At 35.8% G+C, this 27895-nt stretch overlaps 1 protein-coding gene across 4 annotated transcripts in view; it reads right to left on the bottom strand.

Moving 5' to 3' along the window:
• FER (FER tyrosine kinase) overlaps positions 1-27895 on the bottom strand; it is a 399749-nt gene that overhangs the window by 323936 nt on the left and 47918 nt on the right. For 3 of the 4 annotated variants that reach the window (XM_045837886.1, XM_045837888.1, XM_045837887.1), the window contains 2 exons: positions 26151-26418; positions 5533-5706 (listed from right to left, as the gene is read on the bottom strand). In XM_045837886.1, coding sequence (XP_045693842.1) covers positions 5533-5706; positions 26151-26357 — 381 coding nt within the window. In that variant the 5' untranslated portion in view covers positions 26358-26418. Of the gene's footprint in view, positions 1-5532; positions 5707-26150; positions 26419-26536; positions 26664-27895 lie in introns of those variants that run through there. The other variant, XM_045837889.1, reaches the window with a different exon arrangement.

Here is a 27895-nt window from a genome sequence, read left to right as displayed (position 1 = left end):
TCCCCATCTACTTTATGCCTACCAATTATGCTTCTTCTTCCCTGTGCCTTTCTCCCCCATTCTTCCTCTCCCCGTCACCACTGAAAAGCCTCCATGGGATGTCCATTTCTCTGATTCTGTTCCTGTTCTAGTTGTTTGCTTAGTTTGTTTTTGTTTTTAGGTTCAGTTGTTGATAGTTGTTAATTAGATGCCTTTTCAATGTCCATAGTTTTGATCATCTTCTTTTTCTTAGATAGGTCCCTTTAACATTTCATATGATAAGGGCTTGGTGATCACAAACTCCTTGAACTTGACCTTATCTGGGAAGCGCTTTATCTGCCCTTCCATTCTAAATGATAGCTTTGCTGGATAGAGTAATCTTGGATGTAGGTCCTTGCCTTTTATGACTTCAAATACTTCTTTCCAGCCCCTTCTTGTCTGTAAAGATTTCTTTTGAGAAATCAGCTGATAGTCTTACAGGAACTCCTTTGTAGGTAACTGCCTCCTTTTCTCTTGCTGCTTTTAGGACTCTTGCTACTTGTCTTTAATCTTGGGTAACTTAATGATGATGTGCTTTGGTGTGTTCCTCTTTGAGTCCAACTTCTTTGGGACTCTCTGAGCCTCCTGGAAATCTATTTCCTTCACCAGATTGGGAAAGTTTTCCTTCATTAATTGTTCATATAAGTTTTCAATTTCTTGCTTTTGTTTTTCTCCTTTTGGCATCCGTATAATTTGGATATTGGAACATTTAAAGTTGCTCCAGAGCTTCCTAAGTCTCTTCATTTTTTTGAATTCTTGTTTCTTCATTCTGTTCTGGTTGGATCATTATTTCTTCCTTATGTTCCAAATCGTTGCTTTGAGTCCTGGTTTCCTTCCTGTCACTGTTGATTCCCTAAATATTTTGCTTTATTTCACTTTGAGTATCTTTCATTCATTCTTTTATTTTTCAACCAGTTCAATCAGTTCTCTGAGCATTTTGATTATCAGGGCTTTAAACTCTCCATCAGCTGGTTGGCTATCTACTCATCACTTAGCTCTCTTTCCACAGTTTTACTCTGTTCTTTGATTTTGGCCCTATTTCTTTGTCTCAGGACACCTATTAAGTTGTAAAGGGGTAGGGCCTTAAGTATTCACCAGGGCAGGGCAACCCTCCTTATTGTGCTGTGGTACTGCCTATGTGGGAGGGGCCAGAGAGGGAACAAAGCAGTTCACCTGCTGGTCTCTAGCCCTACTTTCCAACAAACCCTCGTGTGAGACTGGGAGTTTCTCCAACCATGACAACCCCCCACCTTAGTCTATAGTCAGCTCTGAGTCTCAGTTTCCCCTTCAGTCAGCTCCACCCTCGCAGTCTGCCTGCTCGCTGGGGGTTCTCTCAGTCAGCCCTGCCTGCATGGTCCACCACCTTGCCACAAGTTCTCTGCCTGTCTTACCAGTCTGATTGGTCTTGTTGGTCTGGTTGACTGTTTCTTTAATTCCTTGGTTGTCTGAGTTCTATGGAGTTTGATTTTCTGGCACTTCTGGTTGTTTATTGATTTTATATTGGTGGTTATCCTCCTTTTGGTTGCACGAGGAAGCAAAGGGTTTCTACCTATGCCTCCATCTTGGCCAGAACCTACATTAAGTATTATTGTCTTCTTGGAAAACCGATACCTTTTATTATTATGTAATTCCCTTCTTTATCCCTGATAAACCTTCCTTTGAAGTCTGCTCTGTTCAAAATTAATATAGCTACCCCTGCTTTCTTTTGATAGTGGCAGCATGGTATATCTTTCTCCATCCATTTACAATTAATCCATGTGTGTATATTTAAAGTGGGCTTCCTGTAGACAACATATAATTGGGTCTTGTTGTTTTGATCCACTCTGACAATATCTGTCTTTTAATTGGTTCATTTAGACCACTGATCTTCAAAGTATTTATTGATAAACTTGAATTACTATCAGCCATATCTGTTAGTTTCCTGTTTGTTACCCATGTTATTTGCTCCTATTTTTCTCTGTTACTTATTGAGTCTTTTGTGGTTTACATTGAATATTTTATGATTCCATTCTTTCTCATTTCCTTGCATATCAGTTATATTTTTTCCTCTCAACACTTCAAATATTTCATTACATTCTCTTCTTGCTTGCATGACTTCACAGAATTTGGAAGTAATACTTATATTTGTTCTATATGTAATTTTTTTTTTACTTTGGCTTCTTTCAAGGTTTTGTCTTTATCTTTGATTTTCTATAGTTTCAAATAGAAATGCCTAGGTGCAGTTTTTGTACTGGCTTTTGGTTTTGGTCATTTATTGGTTTGCTTTTCTCTAACCTTTTTGGATCTGTCATTTGGTGTCTGATATTAATTTGAAAAAAATCTCAGTCATTATTGTTTCAAATATTTCTTCTGTTCCTTTCTCTTTCTTCTGCCAGTATTCCTAATACAGCATTCCTAATACTCATGTAATACATGAGTTACTTGAATTACACCTTTTTGAGTTGCCCTATAGTTCTTGAAAATGCTATTCATATATTTTCAGTCTTTGTTCTCCTGGCTTTTTAGTTTTAGAGATTTATATTGATATGTCCTCAAGCTCAGGGATTCTTTCCTCAATTATAGCCAGTCTCCCAATAAGCCCATCAAAGGCATTCTTCACATTTGTTATAGTGTTTTGATGTCTAACATTTTGTTTAGGGTCTTTCTCAGGATTTTCATCTCTCTGCTTACATTGCCTGTCTGTTGGTGCATGCTATCTACTTTATCCATTAGAGCCCTTAACATAAAAAACAGATACCATATTTTTTGGACTATAAGATGCACTTCCCCCCATCCCGCCCAAATTTGGGAGGAATAATGGTTGTTAATGCTGCTGTTGAGTTCTGTTTACATTTACATTGGGGAAATATTATGTTATTTATGTTATTAAATATTTTACCACATTTTTTGCTTCAATTTTTTTTCCTATTTTCCTCCTCTAAAGCCAGGTGTGTCTTATGGTCCAAAAAACAAGGTAATTTTTATATATTCCCACAGTAATTATTACAACATCCTGCCATATCTGGTTTTGATGATTGCTTTCTCTTCCAACTATGCCTTTTGGTAGGCCTTACCATTTTTTCTTGATTGACAGGCATGATGTTTTAGGTAAAAGGAAATGATGTAAAAAAGGACTTTACTAAGTGGTGATAAGTTGTCAGAGCAGAGGAAGCATTTTATAGTCTTCTGATTAGGTTCATCTTTTACTAAGCCTGTGCCTCTGAACTTCGAAGATTACATATGCTTCTCATTCCCCAACCCCCCTTGCATGGGAAGGGTGGCTAGAGTGGGCCAAAGTTGCGTATTTCCCTTCCCCCAGGGGTTAGGCTCTAGTTAACAGTTTCTCCCGAGGGCAGACCTTGTGAAGAACAGAATACTCTGGGGCCCTGGCTGGAGTAGCTCAGTGGATTGAGCATGGGCTGAGAACCAAAGCATCGCAGGTTCGATTCCCAGTCAGGGCACTGCCTGGGTTGCAGGCCACAGCCCCCAGCAACCGCACATTGATGTTTCTCTCTCTCTCTTTTTCCCTCACTTCCCTCTCTAAAAATAAAACAAATAAAATCTTAAAAAAAACAAACAAAAAACAGAATACTCTGGCATATGTCAAAATGGTTCCTATTCCACTTGCCCTGCCAGGACCATGAGATTTTTCTCCAATATTCACTATGACCACCTGGTAGAGATCCAGGAGGTAAAACTCCCAAAAGTGTGGGGGCCCTTAAATGACTGGATCCTCTTGAAGTTTTTAACTGCCAGACTTGTCCACGCTGAGTCTCCAGAATTTGTTAGCTACCATTCCATTTTTTCTGTACCCAGCACTGGTTTCCTAGGAGGCTGTTGCTCTGATAAGTTGTGATTCACTATATTGACTTGTTGGTCTCTCTAATTCTAGTGATATATCCATTTGCCCCGTGACTTCACTTCTGTTATAAACCTAAGAAGAGTGGTTCATTTTACCATTTTTTCAAGCTATTACTTGTTTGAATGAAGTGGCAATTCCAAATTTCTTACATCCTACACCAAAACGGGAAGTCTTAAATTCTGAAGGTGCTAAAGAATCTATTCATTCTGCAAACTGGCAAATTAATAGCAAAAAGCAAGCATTTATTCTGTCTTCCCTATATAAACAATGCTTCAGGGTAACCAAATGGTAGATCTAGGAAAATTCTTTATTGAAAAACTCCAGCTAACAATTGTATTAGGAATGACAGAAGAGAAAACTTGCCATTTTACAACCCCTGCTGAAATAATAAAGTAAGCAGTGAACATCAATTGTTTCCAGGTATATCAGATGAAAAGCCGAAGGGAAACTTTATTAAAAATAGCCTGATCAGGCTTGCAAAACTAGAATGTATTAGTCAAGTTCAACATCACACACACACAAAGAAAATCCAGAGACAGACATTATATACCTCCTGATATAAAACAAGAAAAGTCTATAATAACACCTATAATGTTTACTTGCCCAAAATAAATAGTAAGAATCTAATCAAGCCTTTAGACCTACCTTGCAGTTTACAAGAAAATTGGAGAATGAAGGAATATGTGAAATCACAACACAAAATGCTGACAACAAAATTCAAAAAAGGAAAATTCAATTCTATAGAGCAAATTACCCAGTTTCTTCCACAAACACAATGGCATTTTTAAAAGGAGGGAGGGAAACCCACAGTAAAGAGAATTATTCAAATGTAATGTGTGGGCCATGTTTCCTGATTCAAATAGACCATCTGTAAAAAGCATTTAAACAACAGTCATTTGAACACTGTCAGGATATTCAATAACATTAGGAACTGTTGCTATGTTTAGGTATAGAGATCAATAATATAATTGTTTTATTAAAAGAGTACATATTTTAGCAATATAAACTAAAATATTTATGAATAAAATAGTATCTGGAATTCTCTTTAGAATGATCCAGTATAAAACAAATAGATGAAGAAAATATTTACTATGTGGGTGAAAGGACAAATGGGAGTTCATTTTACTATTCTCTCCTCTTTTGCACATTTGCAAATTTTCATAATTAAAAACATTACAAAAGTTATCCAGGAGAAATACTCTGAAAGTAGAGAAAATTTTTAAATATCCTAATTTATTTTGCTTATATTTTCATTTTTATTTTATGCAGTGTTATATGATACACATTTTTAAAAGCCTAAAAGAGCTATTTCAATAAGTGAAAATAAAAATAAAAATTCTAAGTGATATAAAAGTACTGTATCATAGTTTAATTGGCAGAATTTTTTACTTTGTAGGAGTACATAAAGTAACAGTATATCATAATCAATGTCTTATATTCAAAAATAAGATATTACTTATTGAGAGAGAGAAAAACACATTGATTGGTTGCCTCCAATACACACCCCGACTGGGTATCAAACCAAAAGGTTGGTGTACAGGACAATGCTCCAGTCAACTGAGCTACCTTCCAGGACTGAAGTAAATAATATTTATAAGTCAAACAGAGTAAGAAATATTTTTCAGTGAATTTAAAAATCAGTTAAATAAAAATTTGAGAATGTAAAGACAAACCTTAATCATCTCTGCCTCTATCTGCTGATGAACACTTATATAACTTTTCTTCACCTGCTGCTTGTCTTTGATCATCATGGTGAGCCTGTGTAAGGGCCCAGAATTTAGGTCCTCTGCATGCGTCTTCATTATCCTACTCAGTTGTTCCGTGTGCTGAATCATAAGCAGCCAAGACTTTTAAAAACATAAGGAAATAAAGTTAGCACTATATTAGGAGTCTGCATTTTAGCAGTGCTTTAAGTGCTCAAGAAGTTTAAATATTGTTTTATACAAATTATCACATTAATATAAAAATAGCAGGTTTCTGGCCAATGTGCATATTTAACATCTTCAGCTTCAAGTATGAATACTTCAAAAGTAAGTAATCTGAGTCTACGCAGAATACTAGGAAAGGGATTAAGGGACTCTGAGAATCCACACTTGCAGTCTTCTGTTTGATTTTCAATACACCAATATATTGTTTCTGCTCACACCATTCTAATTCCTCAGTAAGGTCACCATTTCCTAATGCAACAAAATTTTCCCATCTTCATTCTAAAACTCTCTGGCATCTGAACCTACTGACTCATTTCTTCCCGATACTTTTCTGTTTTGGCCTACATGAGTTATCTTCCCATATACCAAATTGTCTTCCTCCCTCCCTAAAAATGCTTTCTCAACCTTTCTACCTGCTCTTCTTTAGCTGCTTATGTCTTAAATACAGGCATTCTCTGAATTTCTAGCTGTAGTAATTCTCTTTTCGTAATAAATACCATTAATTCTCAATGGTTTTTCCAGCACAGCATAATACCTGAATAGCAGAGACATGAAATGGTGGGCTTTAACAAATGGGAATATGGATATTGCTGGAAAAACAAGTCATTTGATATTAGACTTTCCATCTTATAAATACTGAAAAAAACTAACAGAAGAATGCTCTTCACTATAGGTCTTCAAAATTCAGAAACAATTATTAGAGTCCAAACACACTCAGTGAGGATCCATGTTAAAGATAAAAAATAAGACATGGTTTCAAATACTTACAAAACTAACATTTCCACTCTTATACTTTTTTCTACTCTAATGCTTTTGATCTGTAAATGAATAGAATTATTCTCTTTCAATTAATATCCCAATGTAATACTAAATCAAAATAATAGCCTAAAGAAAGTAAATTCTCAGTTACAGTCAAAACTCTCCAAGGTCTGAGTTGATAATATTATTTTTAATACTTCTATATACATTTCTCAAAGATAAACCTTATTTAGGGAGGTGGTCATTTTTAGTTTTTTAAATAATAAATACAGAACAAGATGTGTGGCCTCTGAACTCATATTTACCTTCAAATTGAAAAATCTAAGACATATTAACACACTCTTGATACCACAAAGCAATTTAAAACTAATGGAGCTCTTCCATAAAAACCTAAAGTTTAACAAAGATGAAAATAATTTTTTAAATTATACAAAAGTGGATTTAAAAGATAAACTAAATGACTCTAATAACTCATAGCTTTATCTTTTTCATTTGATATTTTCATTCTAAAAAATACAATGTTGGCAAAACATTCTATACCAAGGGGATAATGTTAAGGCTAACAACAACAAAAAAGTGAGAGAATCAGTTCTTTCTCTATCTTCAAAATGTAAATAATCTCCAAGTGTTTTATAGCCATAAATTTTTATGATTCAATATAGGAATTGCTGCTGCCTAGGGGAGAAGTCTTCTTGAAAGCCAACATTAAAGACCACACAACTATATCAGAATGCCTTCCTCCTCCCAGAAGGGCACATCTTATGCTTCCTAAAAGCCCTGTTCACTGAAGTCACTGCAGGAAGTCAAAGCTCCAAGGTATATATTATCACCCTGACTGTCAAACCCATATTTCCTTCAATATCTCCTATTCTTACCCAGGACACTATCTATAGAATCCTGTACTCTCAGGAACTCCTTCCTGACAGGTAGATACACTTTACCTCCTTGCACAACCAAAAGGACAACAAAATTTAAAAACAAAAAATAACCAGAACTACCAGAAAATCAAACTATATGGAAGTCCAACAACCAAGGAGTTAAGAAGAAACATTCACACACACTGGAAGGAGGGGCAGAGACAGGTTGCTGGGGTGGACAGGATGCGTGGTAAGACGGTGGGAAGACCTGAAAAGGCAAAGCAGCAACTGGTAGACCATGTGGTCCCTGCATGCAGATAACTGGGGAGCAAAACAGACTGTACAACCCAGGGTTCCAGTGTGGTAAAATAAAGCCTCAAAACCTGGTAGTAAAAACCTGTGGGGGTTGTGATGGTGGGAGAAGCTCCCAGCCTCACAGGAGAGTTCAATGGAGAAACCCACAGGGTCCGAGAATATACGCAAACCCACCCACCTGGGAATCTGCACCAAAAGGCCCCAATTTGCTTGTAGGTAGCGTAGGAAGTGACTAAAAGCTGAGCAAGCAGCGTTGTTCCTTCTCCAACTACCTCCCTCCACATACAGTGCCACAACACATCAACATCGGTCACCCCACACTGGCAAGTACCCAAGGCTCAGCCCCTTACACATAACAGCTGTGCCACGACAAAAAAATGTGGCCCTAATAAAAGAACAAATCAAAGTCCCAAAAACAGAACTAAGCAATGACAAGATATCCAAACTATGAGATAAAGAGTTCCAACCACTGGTAATCAGGATACTCACAGAAATGGCTGAGTATGGTCCAAAATGGAGGAAAAGTGAAGGCTATGCAAAGTGAAATGAACAGAAATGTACAGGGAACCAACAGTGAAGGGAAGGAAACCAGGACTCAAAGCAACAATTTAGAACAGAAGGATGAATAAACATTCAACCAGAACAGAATGAAGAAACAAGAATTCAAAAAAATGAGGAGAGGCTTAGGAACCTCTGGGACAACTTTAAACATTCCAACATCCAAATCATAGGGGTACTAGAAGGAGAAGAGGAATAGCAAGAAATTGAAAGCTTATTTGAAAAATAATGAGTTTCCAGTCTGGCAAAGGAAAAGACTTCCAGGAGGTCCAGGAAGCTCAGAGAGTTCCAAAGAAATTGGACCCAAGGAAGCATATACCAAGGCATATCATAATTAAGTTACCCAAGATTAAAGACAAGTAGCAAGATTCCTAAAAGCAGAAAGAAAAAGGAGGCAGTTACCTACAAAGGAGTTCCCGTAAGACTATCAGCTGATTTCTCAAAAGAAATCTTACAGGCAAGAAGGGGCTGGAAAGAAGTATTTGAAGTCATAAAAGGCAAGGACCTACATCCAAGATTACTCTATCCAGCAAAGCCATCATTTAGAATGGAAGGGCAGATAAAGCGCTTCCCAGATAAGGTCAAGTTCAAGGAGTTTGTGATCACCAAGCCCTTATCATATGAAATGTTAAAGGGACCTATCTAAGAAAAAGAAGATGATCAAAACTATGGACATTGAAAAGGCATCTAATTAACAACTATCAACAACTGAACCTAAAAACAAAAACAAACTAAGCAAACAACTAGAACAGGAACAGAATCAGAGAAATGGACATCCCATAAGAAGCATAAATGCTAGGTACAATATAGACAGAGGAAGGTTAAGAACAGTATAGGAAATGGAGAAGACAAAGAACTTATATGTATGACCCATGGACAGGAACTAAGGGAGGGAAATGTGGGTGGTAGGGGGATGCAGGGCAGAGGGGAATAAAGGGTGGAAAACAGGACTCTGTAATAGCATAATCAATAAAATATATTTTTTAAAAAGAACTCCTTCTTGATCTATGATGAGAAAACTCTTTATACTTCTTATCAGAAATTTCCATTTATCTTCTAGCTTTAGCAGAAACCTGGCTCTCTCCTCCTTCAAACCTCCAAACACTACTAATAAACATTCCTTCTCTTTCTAAAAAATAAAGTCTCTGCTTCTTAGAAGCCCTGGCTACCCTTCCCCATGAACAATCCATCAGCTAGTCTTTCTAATTATCCCTTCCATGTCTACCACAAATCCATCCCCTTCTTTTGTAAAAAATGCAATTCAAGTGTCTGCAAACCACAATAAAGCAAAGCACAACAAAGCAAGGTTTGCTTGTAATTAGAAACCTCAAAGGAGGCAGAGTGGGAATTTAAAACAAAAATACTTGAAGAAAAATGGCTAATAATATTGAAGACTTGAAAACTAAAATCCACAGATTCAATAAATTCAATTAACCTAAGCACAAGAACCATGAAAACACACACACACACACACACACACACACACAGAGTCAGTACCATAGCTGAGTCAAATAGCCTTAGGATATTCAAATAATATAACATTTTTTATAAACTAGTTACATATATGAAACCCCATCAAGTCTATAACTCATTTTGATGAGTTCCTGGATATCTTATTTTTTCTAATAGAATTTTAAAAATTTCCCCCTGTAAATGCAGCACAAATTAACTAGTCTTCTTCCCAACTTAATTCATGTCACAATATCTAAAACTGCAGATCTGTTCTCATCTGGTGGAGCTTTTTAAAGAACCAAATGACCAAGGATTCTTGGTGAGTCAGTGAGACATGGGTCATCCTTCAATGTCAGGAGAATTTCACCTTCTGCAATTAAAGCCTTTCTAACAATGAAGGGGTTAAATGTTTTAGCCCCTGTTATTTCAAGTAGTATAAATTCTCAGATTATTAAACAATACCATAATAACCAAAATGAATCCTGAATAAAAATACTATGTAGATAGAAAAATTATTGAATAAATATTTTTAAAATAAAATAGAATTAACATAACCAAAATCAATAGTTGAGTTCTAATGACTGGTATCAAATATGCTGAGCTGCATTAGCTCAGTCATTGCCCAATCCCAGAAGTAAGAGTCATTTCTGAAAACCACATGACTACAAGAACACTACTATTGCTATTAAAATGGATAGGTCTAAATGTCTAAATACAGATCAAGCCAGGAAAAAAACTACATTACCTTTTCTTTCCCAATACTTTTTCTATCAGCTTCCTAGAATCAGTGCTCAATTGTTTGGTTCTTCTTGGACTTTTAGGACACACTTCTTGTTCTTCTGAGGAAGAACAATATCCAGAAAGATACCTGGCCAGAGTCATTATTGCCCATCAGAAGCAAATAACACAACCTCAGCGGTTTTTCCTACCAAAAGTTAGGAGTTAAATTAAAGACCTACAGACTCTTTTCCAGCTCCAACACCCTGTGATTTTTCTCTACTTAGCTACTTCCCTCTTGACTGTCATCCCCACAAACTCCTTGAGTGTTATAGCTCTTGTCCACAGAAGATTCCTTTGTTGATCCAGCTCTACTAGATCTTTGTTAATATCAGGCTGGCCTATTTGTAAATTAAAAAAAAAAAAAAAACACAGTAAATTTGCAGTTAGAATCCTGGAGATATTTCCTTACTTCCTTCCAGATCCCTGTTCTTTACCCTTTTACATCCCATTCCCATTCCCCATCTATGTCCTAGAGAAGTTGTTCTGTCTGTTATTCCCTTATGTCTTAATTCCCCAAATCTTCTTGATTGGCTCTTTCACCTCAACACTGCTTTAAAAAACAAAGCTCTTCCTTTCCTCCCCCAACCCAACCAACACTTCCAGCTACTGCTCTAATCTTTTCTAAAACCCCTCAAATAAACTTCTGGGGGAAGGCAGTAAAACTCTGCATTTGCTCTCAGAAGATATGAACCAGACTGTATACTTGGGGCACACCCTTTCTCTGAAACTCTGTCAAATAAATACTGTTTTCTTCTCTTACATCCTGTGTAACACAGAACCAAAAAGAGGTATTAATATTCTCCATTACTTCTCCCCAACTCCACCCCTATTAAGGCTAATCCTGATTGTCTAGATGACCTTTTCCTCTACCTTTTTAACATTATCAACCTTCTGTACACTCATAGGCTTTCTCTTATCTACTCAACACTCTCAGGAAATATCATCATCTTATAGATGGTGTCAGAAAGATTAAATGATCTGACCAAGGACACAGGTAATAAATAGAAAAGCTCAAATTTAACCCAAATCTACCTCTTACTGTGCTAGACCTGGTACAACCTAAGGTGTTTGAGGAATACAGTAGTGTGGGAACCTGAGGACCCTTGTATTACATATTATTTTGAGAATAACTAAGCTAAATTGATGAGAGTACTTTACATACTGGTTAAACATTATACAGTATTCTTTAATTAATCTGTATTTAGCACTACTCATTAGATTAGAAAGTAAGAGCCATACAGAAAAGCTATCTATTTCTTTTAGGCTACCCACTTGGGCAGCATGAGTGACATCTAAGTAAAGAAGTCCTTCTCGTATAATGCTCTCCAGTTCCATCTATGCAGTCGCAAAGGGTAGGACCTCCTTCTTTCTTTCTGCTGTGTAGTATTCCATTGTGTAAATGTCCCATAGTCTTTTTGATCCAATCATTTTCTGATAGGGTTAAAATGGAGACAACTGTACTTGAACAACAATTAAATAAAAAATAAAATAAATTAAAAAAGAGATCCTTCTAGAACCATAGACAGTAAACTCTCAGATATTTTTCTTAGTAATATTTTTCCCTGATATACCTCCTCAGGCAAGAAAAACAAAAGAAAAACAAACAAATGGGACTACATTAAACTAAAATGGTTTTGCACAGCAAAGGAAACCATCAACAAAATGAAAGGCAACATACTGAGTGGGAAAAGATATTCACCAATGAAACACCCAATAATATTCAAAATTTATAAAGAACTCATACAATTCAACACCAATAACAAACAATCCAATTAAAACATGGGCAGGGGATTTGAATAGGCACTTCTCCAAAGAGGACATGCAGATGGCCAATAGATGTATGAAAAGATGCTCAATGTCACTAATCATCAGAGAAATGAAAATTAAAATACAATGAAATTATCACCTCATACTTGTCAGAATGGCTATCACCAATAAGTCAGCAAACAAGTGTTGGTGAGGATGCAGAGAAAAGGAAACCCTTGTGTACTGTTGGTAGGAATATAAATTGGTGCAACCAATCTATGGAACTTTTCTATGGAAAGCAGTGTGGATTTTCCTCACAAAAGTAAAAACAGAACTGTCTTATGACACAACGATTCCAATTCTGGGTATATATTCAAAGAAATCCAAAACATTAATTTGAAAAGACATATGCGAAGAGATCTAAGATGGTGGTGGAGTAGGTAGAAGTTACACTCACCTCCACCAAACTAGAATTACAACTAAAATATAGAACAATCTTATCTTATAACAAAGGGTTTATAGAAAAAGCGACATCAAGACTGGTAGGAAGGGTGGAGATGGAAAAAAGGCTGGCCTCCCTCCCACAGGTGGCAGCTGAGATCCTGGAGGTATATCTCAGCTGCAAAGGTTCACCCTGAGTGGTGAAAGGTCTCAAACCAACACCAGATGCCACAGCCCAAAGCACCAGAACTAGAAGAGGTGCCCACATAACATCCTGCTGTGAAAATCAGCAGAAATTCACTAAGGAGAGACAGGACTCTATCAGAGACACAGGCACCTTCTTAAAGGGCCAGTACACAAAATTTCTATCGCAAACATTCATCCTCGGTATAAATGGACAGGAGAGTAGAGCAAATTAAAGTCATGTGAGGAGAAACTGAGGTGTGTGACTCCAGGGACAGAACTGAAGAAAAAGCTGCCAGAGGTGCTGTGCTGAGTCCATCTCCCACACTGAAGGTGCCATATTTCTTGGATGGAGCCCTCCCCTCCATCTGACACCAGCCTGCGAAAATGCAATAGCCCCACCCTCTGGATTCCCCATTGCTTTACCCTGTGGATCTCAAACCCTGCAATGGAGTCAGATGCCTGGGCCCATGATGTAGAGGTCAGGGTACACTCAGAGGGGATCAGTAATTGAGTCATGTGCCTTTGAGGCAGGGGGCCATTATCCCCAATAAAAGCCCATTGAGGACCAGGTTCCTGGTCCTTCCCCTTTGAGAGATCAGCCACCTTTCCTCCCGAAGCAGATGTCCTCCCCACGTCTTAGTAGACTTATTCTCATCCATGGCAGATGGGAGGCCTGGAGGGGGTGTGGGGTGAGTGGGACGACTCCACTTGCAGAGGCCCCACCCACACCTCTCAGTTTTAAACTTTTCCGGAACACAGTGGCAATACACAGCCTGTAATACACAAGGAGAGCATTCTCTCTATGGAGAGAAAATGCAGCCTTCAGCCTCAGTTTGAAGTTGGCTGTCTAACCTCACCTTATTTTTTCCTGCTGTCAATCTTATAAAAGAGTACTGTTTAAGAGCAATAAAAAAGTGGTCCAGATAAAGTCAGGCTTTCACCATCATCTGTACTCAAACACCAAATTTTAAAAAAAATAAGGATGCCTTTAAGGGAGCTCTGGAACAACATGAAGCATAGCATCTCCATCATACAGGTATTAGAAAGAGAAGAGAGAGAGTAAGCGATTGAGAACCTATTTAAAGAAATAATGACTGAAAAATTCCGTAACCTGGTGAAGGAAAAAGACACACAAAAAAGTCTAGGAAATGGAGAGAGTCCCAAACAAGAAAAACATGAAGAGGCCCACACCAAGATACATTATAATTAAAATAATGCAGCCACTGTAGAAAACATTTTAGAGGTTCTTCAAAAAATTAAAAATGACCCATCAATTCCACTTCTGGGAATATATCTGAAGAAACCAGAAACACAAATTTAAAAGAATATATGCACCTCTATGTTCATTACAGTGTTATTTACAATAGCCAAGCTATGAAATCAACTCAAGTGTCCATCAATAGATCAGTGGATAAAAAGCTATGGTACATATATACTATAGAATATTACTTGGCCATAGAAAAGAATGAAATCCTACCATTTGCAAGAATGTGGATGAATCTAGAGGGTATTATGCTAAGTGAATAATTCAAAGAGACAAAGACAAACACTATATGATTTCACTTATATGTGGAATAGTAAGAACAAAATAAATGAACAAACAAAAACAGACTTACAGAAACAAAGAACAGACTGATGGTTGACAGAGAGGAGAGGTATTGGGGGACTGGGTGAAAAGGGATTGAGAAATACAGATTTAGTTACAAAATATTCATGGGGATATAAATTACAGCATAGGAAAAATAGTCAATAATATTGTAATAACTATGTATGGTGCCAAGTGAGGAAATATCAGAGGACTACTCTGTAAAGTATATAATTGCCTAACCACTATGCTGTACACCTGAAACTAACACAAAATAATACTGAATGTAAGCTGTAATTGAAAAAAAAAGAAGTCCTTGTAGGCCAAAATACGTGAGTCATTCTTGATATGATTTGCAGTAAGAAGAGATGAAGATGAAAATGAAAGAAGCCTCTCACTATATATAGGTTTCTATCCAAAATAATGACCCACACTTCAAATCTCCTGAAGTAGAAAAATTAAGAAATAAGTCATCATGTCATCATGGGGTCATCATGGGGTCATCTAACCAACCCCAATAAAATAAAATTAGAAATAGTAGAACTTTTAAGATAGATACACAAATAGTACACTTTTTCCTATGCCCCAGGGAAACAAAATTACTGGTTCCAGACTCAGGTTTTAGAACAATTTTCACAATGCTGAGTTACATATTGAGTAATATTGATAGTATATAAAAATGTTTTTTCCTGAAATGAACTATTTCAAGATTTTCTGGATTCTTAAATTGGTTCTAACTTTATATGTTATTGTTTTTGACCAAAAAAGTTCCTAGAAATAAATGCACCTCTTACTTCACAATAAAAAAAAGAAGAATGATTCAATTTACAGAAATTTTATTCACTCTAACCTCTCCTCAGCAAAAAAAAAAAAAAAGAAAAAAGAAAAAAAAAGAAATCAGCTGCATACATTAATTATTGGGTTGGCAAAAAGTCCATATGGTTTTTCCTGTAAAATAAAAGACACATTTTTCATTTTCACCAATTATTGATTTGGATTATTTTTATGTTGGCTATCTCCCATGTGGTGCAACATTATCTGTGTCCTCAATTAATATCTTGATTTGATCACTATCAACTTCAATTTTCACATTTTCTATGCATCTTCAATTTTAAAATTGGTACACAAAAGGTGGATCATGGACATCTGGTCAAGATGGCAGCACAGATAAACACAGCTCACTTTCTTACACAACCACATCAAAATTACAACTAAGTTATACAACAACCATCACTCAGAACCATCAAAAATCGAGTTGAATGGAAGTCTGACAACTATGAAATAAAAGAAACCACATCCATCCATACTGTTAGGAGGGGCAAAGAGAAGTGGTCCCACCTCCAAATGTGGATAAAAATTCAGGAAGGATGTCTCTAGAGCAAGAAGTTGAGCCCTATACCAGGCCCCTCAGTCTAGGGATCCAGTGCTAGAAAGATCAATCCCCATAACTTCTGGCTGGAAAACCAGCAGAGACTGAGTAGATGGAAGAAAATTCTAAAGGCCCAAGCTGTTCCTCTTAAAGAATTCAAACACAGACTTACTCAGACTCACTCCCTTCTGAACTCCAGCACTGAGAAGCAAATTGAAAGGCACCATTGGCACACGGGGAGGAACTGTAATGTCTAGAATCAGGGCAACAGCTGGGGGACAGCTTTCTCCCAGACAGAAAGGCAGGAAGAGGCCATTGTCCCTTTTATGAACCCTCCCCTGACAGAGTCACAGAGCCAGCAGTTATGTGCCTTGCTGAGACTCCATCAACCAGGCAAACATCATTTGCTGCTACACCCTAGAGATCCTGTGAGGCTCCATACCACTCAACTTACAGCTGTTAATAGTGGCTTTCCCATATGAATGGCTGGCCTTGGCTCATACTTCATAACTCCTAAATACTTTCAAACAAGCAATAACTAGCCTCAGTGGTCCTCAGCCCCTGTACCTCTTGCTAAGTGGCCCTAGTGCCAGCACTAGCAGCAGCCATCCTAGATTCACAACTTGGTCTGGCCTGGGAATCTCCAGGCCCAGCACAAGTAGCAGCCAACTGAGATTGCTTTATAGCTCAGGCAGGGTGGCTCCTCGAAGAACATAGGCCGGGGCTGACCTTGGCCTGCAGCACCCAGGAAACCCCAGAGCCTGTACACCTAGTGGAGAACTATAGACCACATCAGACCACCACACTGCCCCTGCACAGCTGATCCTCCACAAAGGGTGGAGGTTGGTGGTCAGTGGTCACAGCCAGTTATTGCAGCTGACTGGCCTGGGTAAATCCCTCCCATTGGCCTGCCAACAGGAACCACGGCTCAGCTACAAGAGGAAGGTGTACTCAGCTCACACAAAGGGTGCACCTCAAGTACCCAGCTAAGGTGATAGTGGAGGATGTGCCACTGTGTCCCACAGGACAACTACTACATTAGGCCATGCTACCAAGACAAGGAATCATAACAGCTTTATCTAATATATAGAAAGAAACACAAGGAAGCTGTTAAAATGAGGAGACAAAGAAACATAGCCCAAATGAAAGAACAGATCAAAGCTCCAGAAAAAGAACTAAACAAAACGGAAATAAGCAATCTATCAGATGCAGAGTTCAAAACACTAGTTATAAGAACACTCAAGGAACTTAGTGAGGACCTCAACAGCATAAAAAAGATCCAGTCAGAAATGAAGGATGCACTAATTGAAATAAAGAACAATTTACAAAGAAACAACAGCAGAGTGGATGAAGCCAAGTATTAAATCATTGATTTGGAACATAAAGAAGCAAAAAAAAAAAAAATCTAATCAGAACAACAAGAAGAAAAAAGAATCCCCCCAAAATGAGGATAGTGTAAGCAGCCTCTGGGGCAACTTCAAGTAGTGCAACACTCACATCTTAGGGGTACCAGAAGGAGAAGAGGAAAAGCAAGAAACTGGAAATCTGTTTGAAAAAATAGTGAAAGAAAACTTCCCTAATTTGGCAAATGAAATAAACTTCCAAGTCTAGGAAGCACAGAGAGTCCCAAACAAGTTAGACCCAAAGAGGTTCACATGAAGACACATCATAGTTAAAATAGCAAAGATTAAAGATAAAGAGAGAATCTTAAAAGCAGCAAGAGACAAGCAATTAGTTACCTACAGGAGAGTACCCATAAGACTGTCAGCTGATTTCTCAAAAGAAACTTCGTAAGTCATAAGGGACTGGCAAGAAATATTCCAAGTCATGAATAGCGGGGACCTGCAGCCAAGATTGTTCTACCCAGCAACGATATATGGAATCAAAGGACAGATAACGAAGTTCCCAGACAAGAAAAAAGTGAAGGAGTTCATTATCACCAAACCACTATTACATGAAATGTTAAAAGGACGAAGAAGAAGAAGAAGAAAAGGAAGAGGAGGAGGAGGAAGAGGAAGAGGAGGAAGAAGAAGAAGAAGAAGAGGAGGAGGAAGAAGAGAAAGGAGAACAATAACAACAACAATAACCACCACCACCAAACTATGAACAATAAAATGGCAATAAATACATATCTATCAACTATCTAAAAAACAAACTAAGCAAACAAGAAGAACAGAGACAGAATCATAGATACAGAGAGCATTTTGATGGTTATCAAATGGGATGGGTTGCAGGGGAATAAGTGAAGAGGTAAGGGGATTAAGAAGTACAAATAGGTAGTTACAGAATACCCATGGGTATGTAAAGTACAGTATTGGAAATGGAGTAGCCAAAGAAATTATACTTATGACCCAAGGACATGATCAATGGTATGGGGACTGCCTAATGGAGTGCTGGGTATAGGGGGACAAACAGGGAATAAATTGGGACAACAGTAATAGCATAATCAATAAAATACAGTTAAAAATAAATAAAATGGCTACATAAAATTTCACAAATTTTGATAAGTTTTTTTAATGCACTGTCATAATACAATCTAACACAACTGTTTCAAATGAAGTTAAAGACAACTAAGTGCTACCGGAGCCACCTTACAGAAAAAAAACAAACAAACTTTTCAGACAATACAATAACATTGCAGGTTTCTACAATAATTAGCATAACTTCTAAAATGCCTGTTTTACTTTAGGAAACCAATACAGGTAAAAAGCATCAGTTATACTAGCATAAATACATAATTGAAAGAAATGCTCTACTCAGTTTTTAAAGAAAACTACATGTAAGAAAAAATGTTTATCTCTTAAAAATATATATCATGTTTTCCACCTTTTAAGTAACAGATGTATGGTGATATAAATCCATATTCCATAAACAGATAGTAGTTTAAGTGTTCTGAGTTCATCATACCAAAAAGTATTTATTCTGGGACACTGAATCAAAGAACAAACTACTACTGGAGCTATAATTACAGTAAAGCACTGAAAATAATCAACAAGATGACTCAAGCTTGAAAAATATCTAAATAACAGTTGTCACAAATAGCTTTCATCTGCAGACTATATCTTCCAACCACTTGCTTTTTTTTCTTAAATATTTTTAAAATACAACATAAAAATTCCATGAAGAAAGCATAGTTTCTGTACCACACAATAACTCAAAATAAATGGTTCTCTGAAACAAAAAAATCTTATTCAGAGTTTGCTTATTACATAAGAAGAATGGTTTGAAATACCTGAAATCTTATCAGATATGGAAATCCAGAAGACAAGCCATTATTAAATTTCCCTAAAACTGCGATTTTCAAAGACTGAATTACAAGAGCAAAGGAAACCTGGGGTACTCCCCATTCAGAAGAGCCTGTCTTTCCACATTTTCTAGTTTACCTAAGGAAGTGATTCACAACTCTACCTGCAGTAAAAATCAACAGGGAACTTTTAAAAATACCATTTCTTGAAATCCACAACCAGGGATTTTAATTTAATACATTTTGAAAGAGGTCCAGGCATCAGTATTTTAAAGTCTCCCAAGTAATTTTAACATACAAGTTCTGTTGTAGTGAAACATTTGCATCCCTAATCATCTCTGGGTTGTGCAAAATCACACAATAAAAATAACAGAGCCTATGAGAAAATGGTGGTACAGGTAGAACACTCAAATTCATCAGGGATACATTTTAAAGACAGCAACCTAATAAAAACTTTGCACAGATTTACATACATTAAATGGTAAGGAAATACATGAGTACCACAATAAACATGGCACTTTACCTTAAAAAAAAAAGTGATGTTTACTTATTAAAGTCGGTGTCAGCAGAATTGGATTTTGTGGGTTATTGTAAAGTGGGAGAAAGAGCTACTTGTATTTGGACAGGGAGTTGCAATATATCATGTTGATGAGTGTGGCTCATAATACTAAGAATAAACAGAAATAACCAGTAAGCAATGTCTGTGTTTGATGTACTGCTAAGAAACTTGGTTCAGCTGGGTAGTTTTTGGCATTCACCTGGTATTTTTATTTTTACTTTCTTTTTAGCTTTATTGCACTATTAGTCACAATATATAACATATTGATAAGTTTAAGGCATACAACATAATGATCTGATATAGTATATATTGTGAAGTGTTTACCACAATAAGGTTTAGTTTAACACCTCCATCACCTCACATAATTACTTTGTCCCCCTTGTGGTGATAACATTTAAGATCTACTCTCTTAACTACTTTAAGTATATAATACAGTACTATTGTTAATTATAGTCATCATCCTGTGAATTAAAGCCCCAGAACTTATTCACCTCATAGCTGTGTATCTATACTTTTTGAACATTTCCCCACTTCTCCCAAACCCAGCTTCTTGTAACAACTATTCTATTCTCTATTTCTGTGTTTGGCTTTTTTAGGTTCCATGTACAAGTGGAAATATACAGTATTTGTTTTTCCCTTTCTGACTTACTTCACTTGGCATAATGCCCTCAATGTCTATTCATGTTGTTACAAATGGCAAGATGTTAACATTTTTAAGGATGAAAAATACTTCATTCTATATACGACTAGCTCTGTCTAGAAGAAGTCCAGCCGTTGTTAATATAACAAGGACTACAAGGATGGTTTGTACGACATCGATGTAACCTGGCAGCCAAGGAGTGGACTGATATGCACATGTGTGAACAATGATGACTTCACTATACTAGTCAGTGAGGATGGTAGACACCATTCAGTGAGCATGTGTACTGTGTAGCCAATGACTGAGCATGTAGAGCAGTGAATCTACATAAAATTTTACATTAAGCTTAACATTCTTCCACAGAAATTATTTGGATCATTTGGAAGACTTCCGGGGATGAAGCAATGAGTGCAACACAAATAAAAGTGTAGCACAAATGCTTCAAAGATGGTAAAAAATCTGTTGAAAGTGATCCACAGTCTGGAAGGCCTGCAACAAGCAGAACACCTGAGAATGCTCAATGTGTACAGGTTGCAATCAATGAAGATTGATGACTGACAGTGTGAGAACTAGAAGCTGATATGGGGATTCCAAAAACTGCCATGTCTGAGATTTTGACACAGGATCTTGGCATGAAATGAGTCACAGCAAAATTTGTTCCATGGCTTCTGCTACCAGAGCAGAAGAAATACCATGTTGCAATTGCTAATGACTTGATTCAAACTGCTAGCAATGAACCAGATTTCCTCAAGAAGGTCAAAACTTTGAAGGAGACTGAGGCATCAGTGTCCTATATACAATTTTTTTTTGTATCTTGTATCTTCTTCAATAAATGTCTCTATGTTTTATATTACATGGCTGGACACTTTCTGGACAGACCTTTTATCTATGTGTGTAAGTGAAATATTTTCTTTATCCATCCATCCATTTATGGACACTTAGCTTGTTTCCAATTTTTTGGCTGTTATAAATAATGCTGCAATGAACATGGAAATAGAGATATTTCTTTAAGATATGACTTTATTTCCTTCAGATATATATACACAGAAGTGGAACTGCTGGATCACATAAGTAGCTCTATTTTTAATATTTTTAGGAACCTCCATACTGTTTCCCAAAGCAGCTGTAGCAATTTACATTCCCACCAACAGTATACAAGGGTTCCCTTTTCTCACAGCCTTGACAACACTTACTGTCTCTTGTCTTTTTCATAATAGCCATTCTAACATTATGAAGTGGTAACTCACTGTGGTTTTGACTTGCATTTTCTTGATGATGAGTGATTTTCAGCATCTTTTCATGCATCTGTTGGCCATTTATACATCTTCTTTGGAAAAAGGTCTATTCAGATCCTCTGCCCAATTTTTAAATGGATTATTTGGTCTTTTGATATTGAATTGTATGGATATTAACCACTTATCAAACAGATGGTCTGAAAATATTTTCTCCCACTCCATAAGTTGCCTTTTCACTTTGCTGTTTCTTTGGCTGTGCACAAGTTTTCATTTTTGCCTTTGTGCTTATTTTTGCTCTCGTTGCTTGTGTTTTTTGTGTCATATACCAAAAATCATTGCTAAGACTAATGTAAAGGAGTTTTTTGCCTAACTTTCCTTCTATTAGTTTTACAGTTTCAGGGATAAGATTTAAATTTTTAATCCATTTCAAGTTGATTTTTGTGAGTGGTTTAAGATAGGGTCTGATTTCATTATTTAACATGTGAATATCATTTTCCCAACACCATTTATTCAAGAAACTATTCTTGGATGCCTTGTCAAATTTCAGTTGACCATATATGCATGGATACATTTCTGGGCTCTCAATTCCATTCCATTGATTTATGTTTTTATGCCAGTATCATACTGCTTCAATTATTATTGCTTTATAATACAATTTAAAATCAGGAACTGTGATGCCTCTGGCTTTGTTTTTCCTCCTCAGGATTACTAGCTATTCTAGGTCTTTTTTGTTCCCCATGAATAACAGAATTTTTTTCTATTTCTGTGAATAATGCAATTGGAATTTGGATAGAGATTGAAATGAATCTATAGATGGCTTTAGGTAGTATGGGCATTTTTTAAATATTAATTCTTTTGATCCACAAACATGGAATGTTTTTACACTTACTTTTGTCTTCTTCAATTTCTTTCATCAATGTCTTGTTATCTTCAGTATACAGATATTTCCCTCCATGGTTAAATTTATTCCTAAGTACTTTATTTTTTTTTGGTGCTATTATAAATAGAATTGTTGTCTTGATTTTTTTTTCAGATGGTTTGTTGTTAGCGTATAGAAACACACTGACTTTTATATGTTAATTTTGCATCCTGCTACTTTATTGAATTCATTTATTCTAAAGGTTTTTTGATAAAGTCTTTAGGGTTTTCTATATAAGCATATCATTTGCAAACAGACAATTTTACTTCTTCCTTTCCAATTTGGATTTCTTTAATTTCTGACAGCTGTAATTTTAGATGAATAAGAAAACACAAAGTAAAATTCACATTTAGCACAGAATAAAACTAGTTCTCTAAATAAAATGGCCATTAAACATATTAAAACATATTTAATTTCACTCATAATTAGAAAAATATAAAGTAAATCTACTCTAGATACCATTTTACCTAACGGTTTAACAAAAATTCACAAGTTTGACAAGACACTCTTAGGCCAAGATTAAGCAGAAACTGGTACTCTCATATATTTCTAGTGGGTACACAAAATGGTATGAGATCTATTTTTAAAATTTATATTTATATTGGCAATGTTTAAGAAAACTGCGTATACACTTTTATACTTTGACCTAGAAACCCCATTTCCAAAAATATACCCTGAAGATACTAATAATACAAAAATACATCTGTGACAGTTATTCATTGTAGCATTACATGTATTTGCACAATATTGTAAGATATAAAATCCCACACATAGTAAATTGTTTAAGTATCTAAATATTCTCCCTACCAAAAGAAACTAGGATTCCTAGAGAAAAAGGTTTATTCCAGGACTGGAAAAGAGAATATTCAAGATGAGCCTGGAATATCTTATTTTGTAAGGAATAAAGAAGTAAAGAAATATTCAAATAAATGGGAAACAGTCCAGGTAACTGAAAGCAACATGGCTACCTAGGCCTCTGTCTCCCAATATTTCTTCCAAAAGCAACACAAACAACAGAAAGGGGAAATAAAACCACATAAAAAACCATACCCTCAGGATTAAAGAGTGATGAACATAGTTCAGAATGACTTTAAGTGAAAAAGAAAAATTACCAAAGCACAGAGTGTGATTTCTCACACTCATCTTCCAAATTAAAGGAACTGAAGAGATATAACTAAATGAAATGAATGATTCTAGATTAGATCTTGAATCAGGATTTTTAAAAATGCCAAAAGGGGACATTATTGGGACAATTGACAAAAGCTCATATTGTATTATGGGTATTTTCTTAGAAAATACACACTTCAACATTTTAGAATAAAGGGACATAATGCTTCAACCAACTTGCAAAGCATTCAAATCTATACACACACACATATACACACACATAATTATATTGTAAAAGGGAGCCACACAGCAAATATGTCAAAATGCTAACAAATGAATAGAAGGCACAAGGCAATCTTTGTTATATTCTTAAAACTACTGTGCATTTTAATTTTGTTAAATAAAGACATAAAAATCACTAGTTGCAAGACTTCTGTCTCTGGTCAAGATAAACAGGAACAGCTTTATCCTCCTGCCTAAAACAACTAAAAACTGAACAAAGTATATTTAACACACAGTATTCAAGCCACTGGACACCAGGCAATGAAGAACAGTGAACCCTGAGAGACTATAAATGAACTAACTGAGCTCTAAGATTACCCCAGGATGCTGAATAGAGAAAGTTTTCAGGCTTACAGCCCAGGGAGAAAGAGCCAAGAAGAACTTACTAACTTATGTGTTAAACAGACTACATTCAGAGTACTGAGAAACCAGAGCAGTCAGAGTACTGGAGAAGAGATAAGGACAGAGTACTAGAGAGGAGAGAGCTGCACAAACAAAAAAAACCCTCAGGAGAACTGCAAAAGTCTCCCCCTTGATTATTTAGCTAAGTACTGATCAACTCAAGGGTGTGAGGAAACTATGCCAAGGAAATAACTTGCCCATGGTGATTACAGGGAACACTCTCTGGAGCTCACACAGAGCCACAGAATCATGCCAGGATCCAACAGCCAGAGTGTAAAATTTCATAATTTGGAGAAGATCCTATTAGCACTGAGAATGATCTGAACTCATTAGAGGAGATAAATTCACCCTAGATTACACATAACTCTAGTGCTACCTAACAAATGTAAAGGCAAGAGCCAAACAGATCCAGCTGTCTCCAAGTAACTTAACCATATCCTAAAACAGAGCTCAAGAACATTTTTTAAGAATATAAAACGATTCAGTACCTAAAAAGGTAAAATTCACAATAACTGGCATCAAATCAAAGATTACCATAGAGAAAACTACAATCCAAAATGAGGAGAAAAATCAGTCAATCAAACTGACCAAAAAATAACACAGATGATAGAAGACAGGAACAAGGAAGAAGTTTCTATGACTATATTCCACATGTTCAAGAATCTAAAGAATAAACATATTAAGCAGAGACATGAAAGTTATAAAAAGATTCAAACTGAACTATTACAGATAATTCATTTATTTAAGACTTTCTCATTTTCAACATGGAAGTGGCTCAACTACTCTGTTTCTGTTTCCTTCTCTCCAATCCCTTTACCCTAAAGTACAGGTGTGGGATAAAAGAAAGACCTGGGTTTTGGCAGGTATAAGTAGATTTATTTTTAGTGGCACTCACAGGCATATTTACATTTAAATATTGATGATACACAAAGGGAGGTTGCCAGAGGAAGAGGAAGGAGGGAGAAAGTGACATTGCTGGCGGAGGAGCAGTCAGGGTGACAGAGTTCATCTCATTGACAGGGTTATTAAAGGGCACCAGAAATGAAAGATGTCTGAGATGAAAAATACATGACATGTCATTAACTACAGATTTGACATTGCATGAAAATAAGATTAGAGAAATGGAAGGCATAACAAGAGAAACTAACTACAATAAAACACTAAAAGACAGAAAAATAAGTAGATTATCAGTAAACTGTGGGATAACTTCAAATGGCCATATATGTATGTAATCAGGTTCGCTAAAGGGTAGAAGAGAAAAAGGGAGGACTAAAAAAAAAAAAAAATTAATAATGGCTGATATCTTTCCAAAGTTGATGAAAACTGTAAACCCACAGATATAGGAAGGTTAAGGAACCCCTAGCAGAGGAAACATGATGAAAACTACACAAAGGTGCATAACAAATTGCTTAACATTAATGATAAAGAAAATTTTAAGCACAGCTGGTGGGTCAGGGGGAACATTAGGCAGAAATATTTCATCAGAAACAATGCAAGAAAATAATATAGGAACATCTTGGAAGTACTGAAAAGAAAAAGATATAAACTAGAATTCCTTAAAAAGTAAAAATATTTTTCAAAAACAAAGACAACATAGACATTCTCACATTTACAAAACCTGAAAAAGTGAATTATCAATAGACTTCTACTATAAAAAATGTTAAAGTCCTTCAAACAGAAGAAAAATAATACCAGATGGAAACTTAGATACACACAAAGAAATGAGTACTGTAAATTGTAACACAATGGGTAAATATAAAGATGTACGTTCTTATTATTTAAAATATTCAAAAGATAATCAACTACTTAGAGCAACACTAATAATAGCCATAATGTGTTCTGGGGTTTATAACATATCTCATATGAACTATTTGCCTTAACACAATTATGATGTTGTATGTAAAAATGATGAAATTAGTCCTCTTACCTTGGATACATTGCTGACATAATTCACTTGGATAGTACTTTCCTTATCAACTTGATTACAAAGGTTCTGTAAAGTAGATGCATATTCTTTATCACTTTTTATCCTCAGGGCCATAAATTTCTTCACTGTTTCCAGTAACCGTAATTCCCAGTCTTGCAATTTTAACACAGCTTCATGTGAATTCTTCAGGTCACTCCCAAACCCCATTTTTGTAAGGCACTGTCTTATTCTCCACACTGCACAAGTAAGCCTTCTAATCAGCACATATCTGCATGTGTAAACAGAAGAAAAAGTTCTGAAATCAAAAGCAAATTAATCCTCATAACAAAGTTATGGCTCATTTTAAGATAAAAAAAATAAAATCATTACAACAGAATGCTTCATACCAAAGATCAGGAAAAAGATGAGGATGCCACTACTCTCTACTTTTATTCAATACTGTACTGGAGATCCCAGCCAGTATAATGAAATAAATGAAATAATTTCCATTAAAATTGGAAAGAAGAAAAAAACTGTATTTGCAGGTAACATGACATTGTAGACAGAAAATCCTAGGGAATACAATAAAAAGTATTAGAACTTCTATTAGAATAAATAAATCAGTAAGATTACAAGGTATGAGATCAATACACAAAGATCAATTGTATAATATTTCTATATACTAGCAATGATCAATCTAAAAACAAAATTTAAAGAAAAGAATTTTATTTACAACCACATCAAAAATATTTAGGAATAAATTTTACAAAATAAATGCAAAACTTGTATGCTTAAAATGACAAAGCATTGTTGAAATAAATTAAAGGAGACCTAAATTAATGGAAAGATTCATATTCATGGATTTAAAAATTTAACATGGTTAAGAAAGCAATACTCTCCAATTTGATCTACAGATTTAACTCAATACATATTAACAACTAAGCTAGTTTTTTTTTTTTTTGCAGAAATAGATAAACTAATCCAAAAATTTACCTAGAAATTCAAGGGAACCAGAATAACAACAAAAAAAAAATCTCGAAAAAGAAGAACAAAGTTGATGGTTGCACACTCTGTGAATCACACTTCCTGATTTCAAAATTTACTGAAAAGCTATAGCATTCAAGACAATGTGGTACTGAAATATGGACAGGCACACACATAATGACATAGAATAGAGGGCCCAGATATAAATCCTATGTTTATGGTTAAATTATTTCTATAAAGGTGCAAAGTCTATTCAAAGGGGAAAAAGTATTTTCAACTTATGATGCTGCTGGGACAACTGGATTTCCACATGCAAGAGAATGAGGCACAACACCTTCCTTGGAACTTATACAAAAAATTAACATTATAGATCTAAATATCAAAGATAAACCTGCAAAATTTTAGAAAAATAACAAAGTAAATCTTCATGGACTTGGCTCAGGTAATGGCTTCTTAGATACAACACCAAAAGCATAAGTAAGAAAACAAAAATACATTAATTGGACTTCATCAAAATTAAAAATTTCTGTACTTCAAAAGCCACCACCATCAAAAAAGTATAAAGAAAACCCACAGAAAGGTAGAAAATATTTGCAAATCACATCTAACAAGGGACATCTATCTGGAATATGTAAAGAATTCTTACATCTCGATAACAAAAAGACATACCAAATAAAATAGGCAAAAGATATGAATAGAGATTTCTCCAAAAAGATTTCACAAATATCCAACACACACATGAAAAGATGTTTGATATCATTAGCCATTAGAAGAATACAAAT

Source organism: Phyllostomus hastatus, unplaced genomic scaffold, assembly GCF_019186645.2.
Source record: "Phyllostomus hastatus isolate PE091 unplaced genomic scaffold, TTU_PhHast_1.1 phas_contig_254, whole genome shotgun sequence".
In the NCBI taxonomy this organism is placed as follows: domain Eukaryota; kingdom Metazoa; phylum Chordata; class Mammalia; order Chiroptera; family Phyllostomidae; genus Phyllostomus; species Phyllostomus hastatus.
This window is presented reverse-complemented; position numbering and strand designations above follow the sequence as displayed.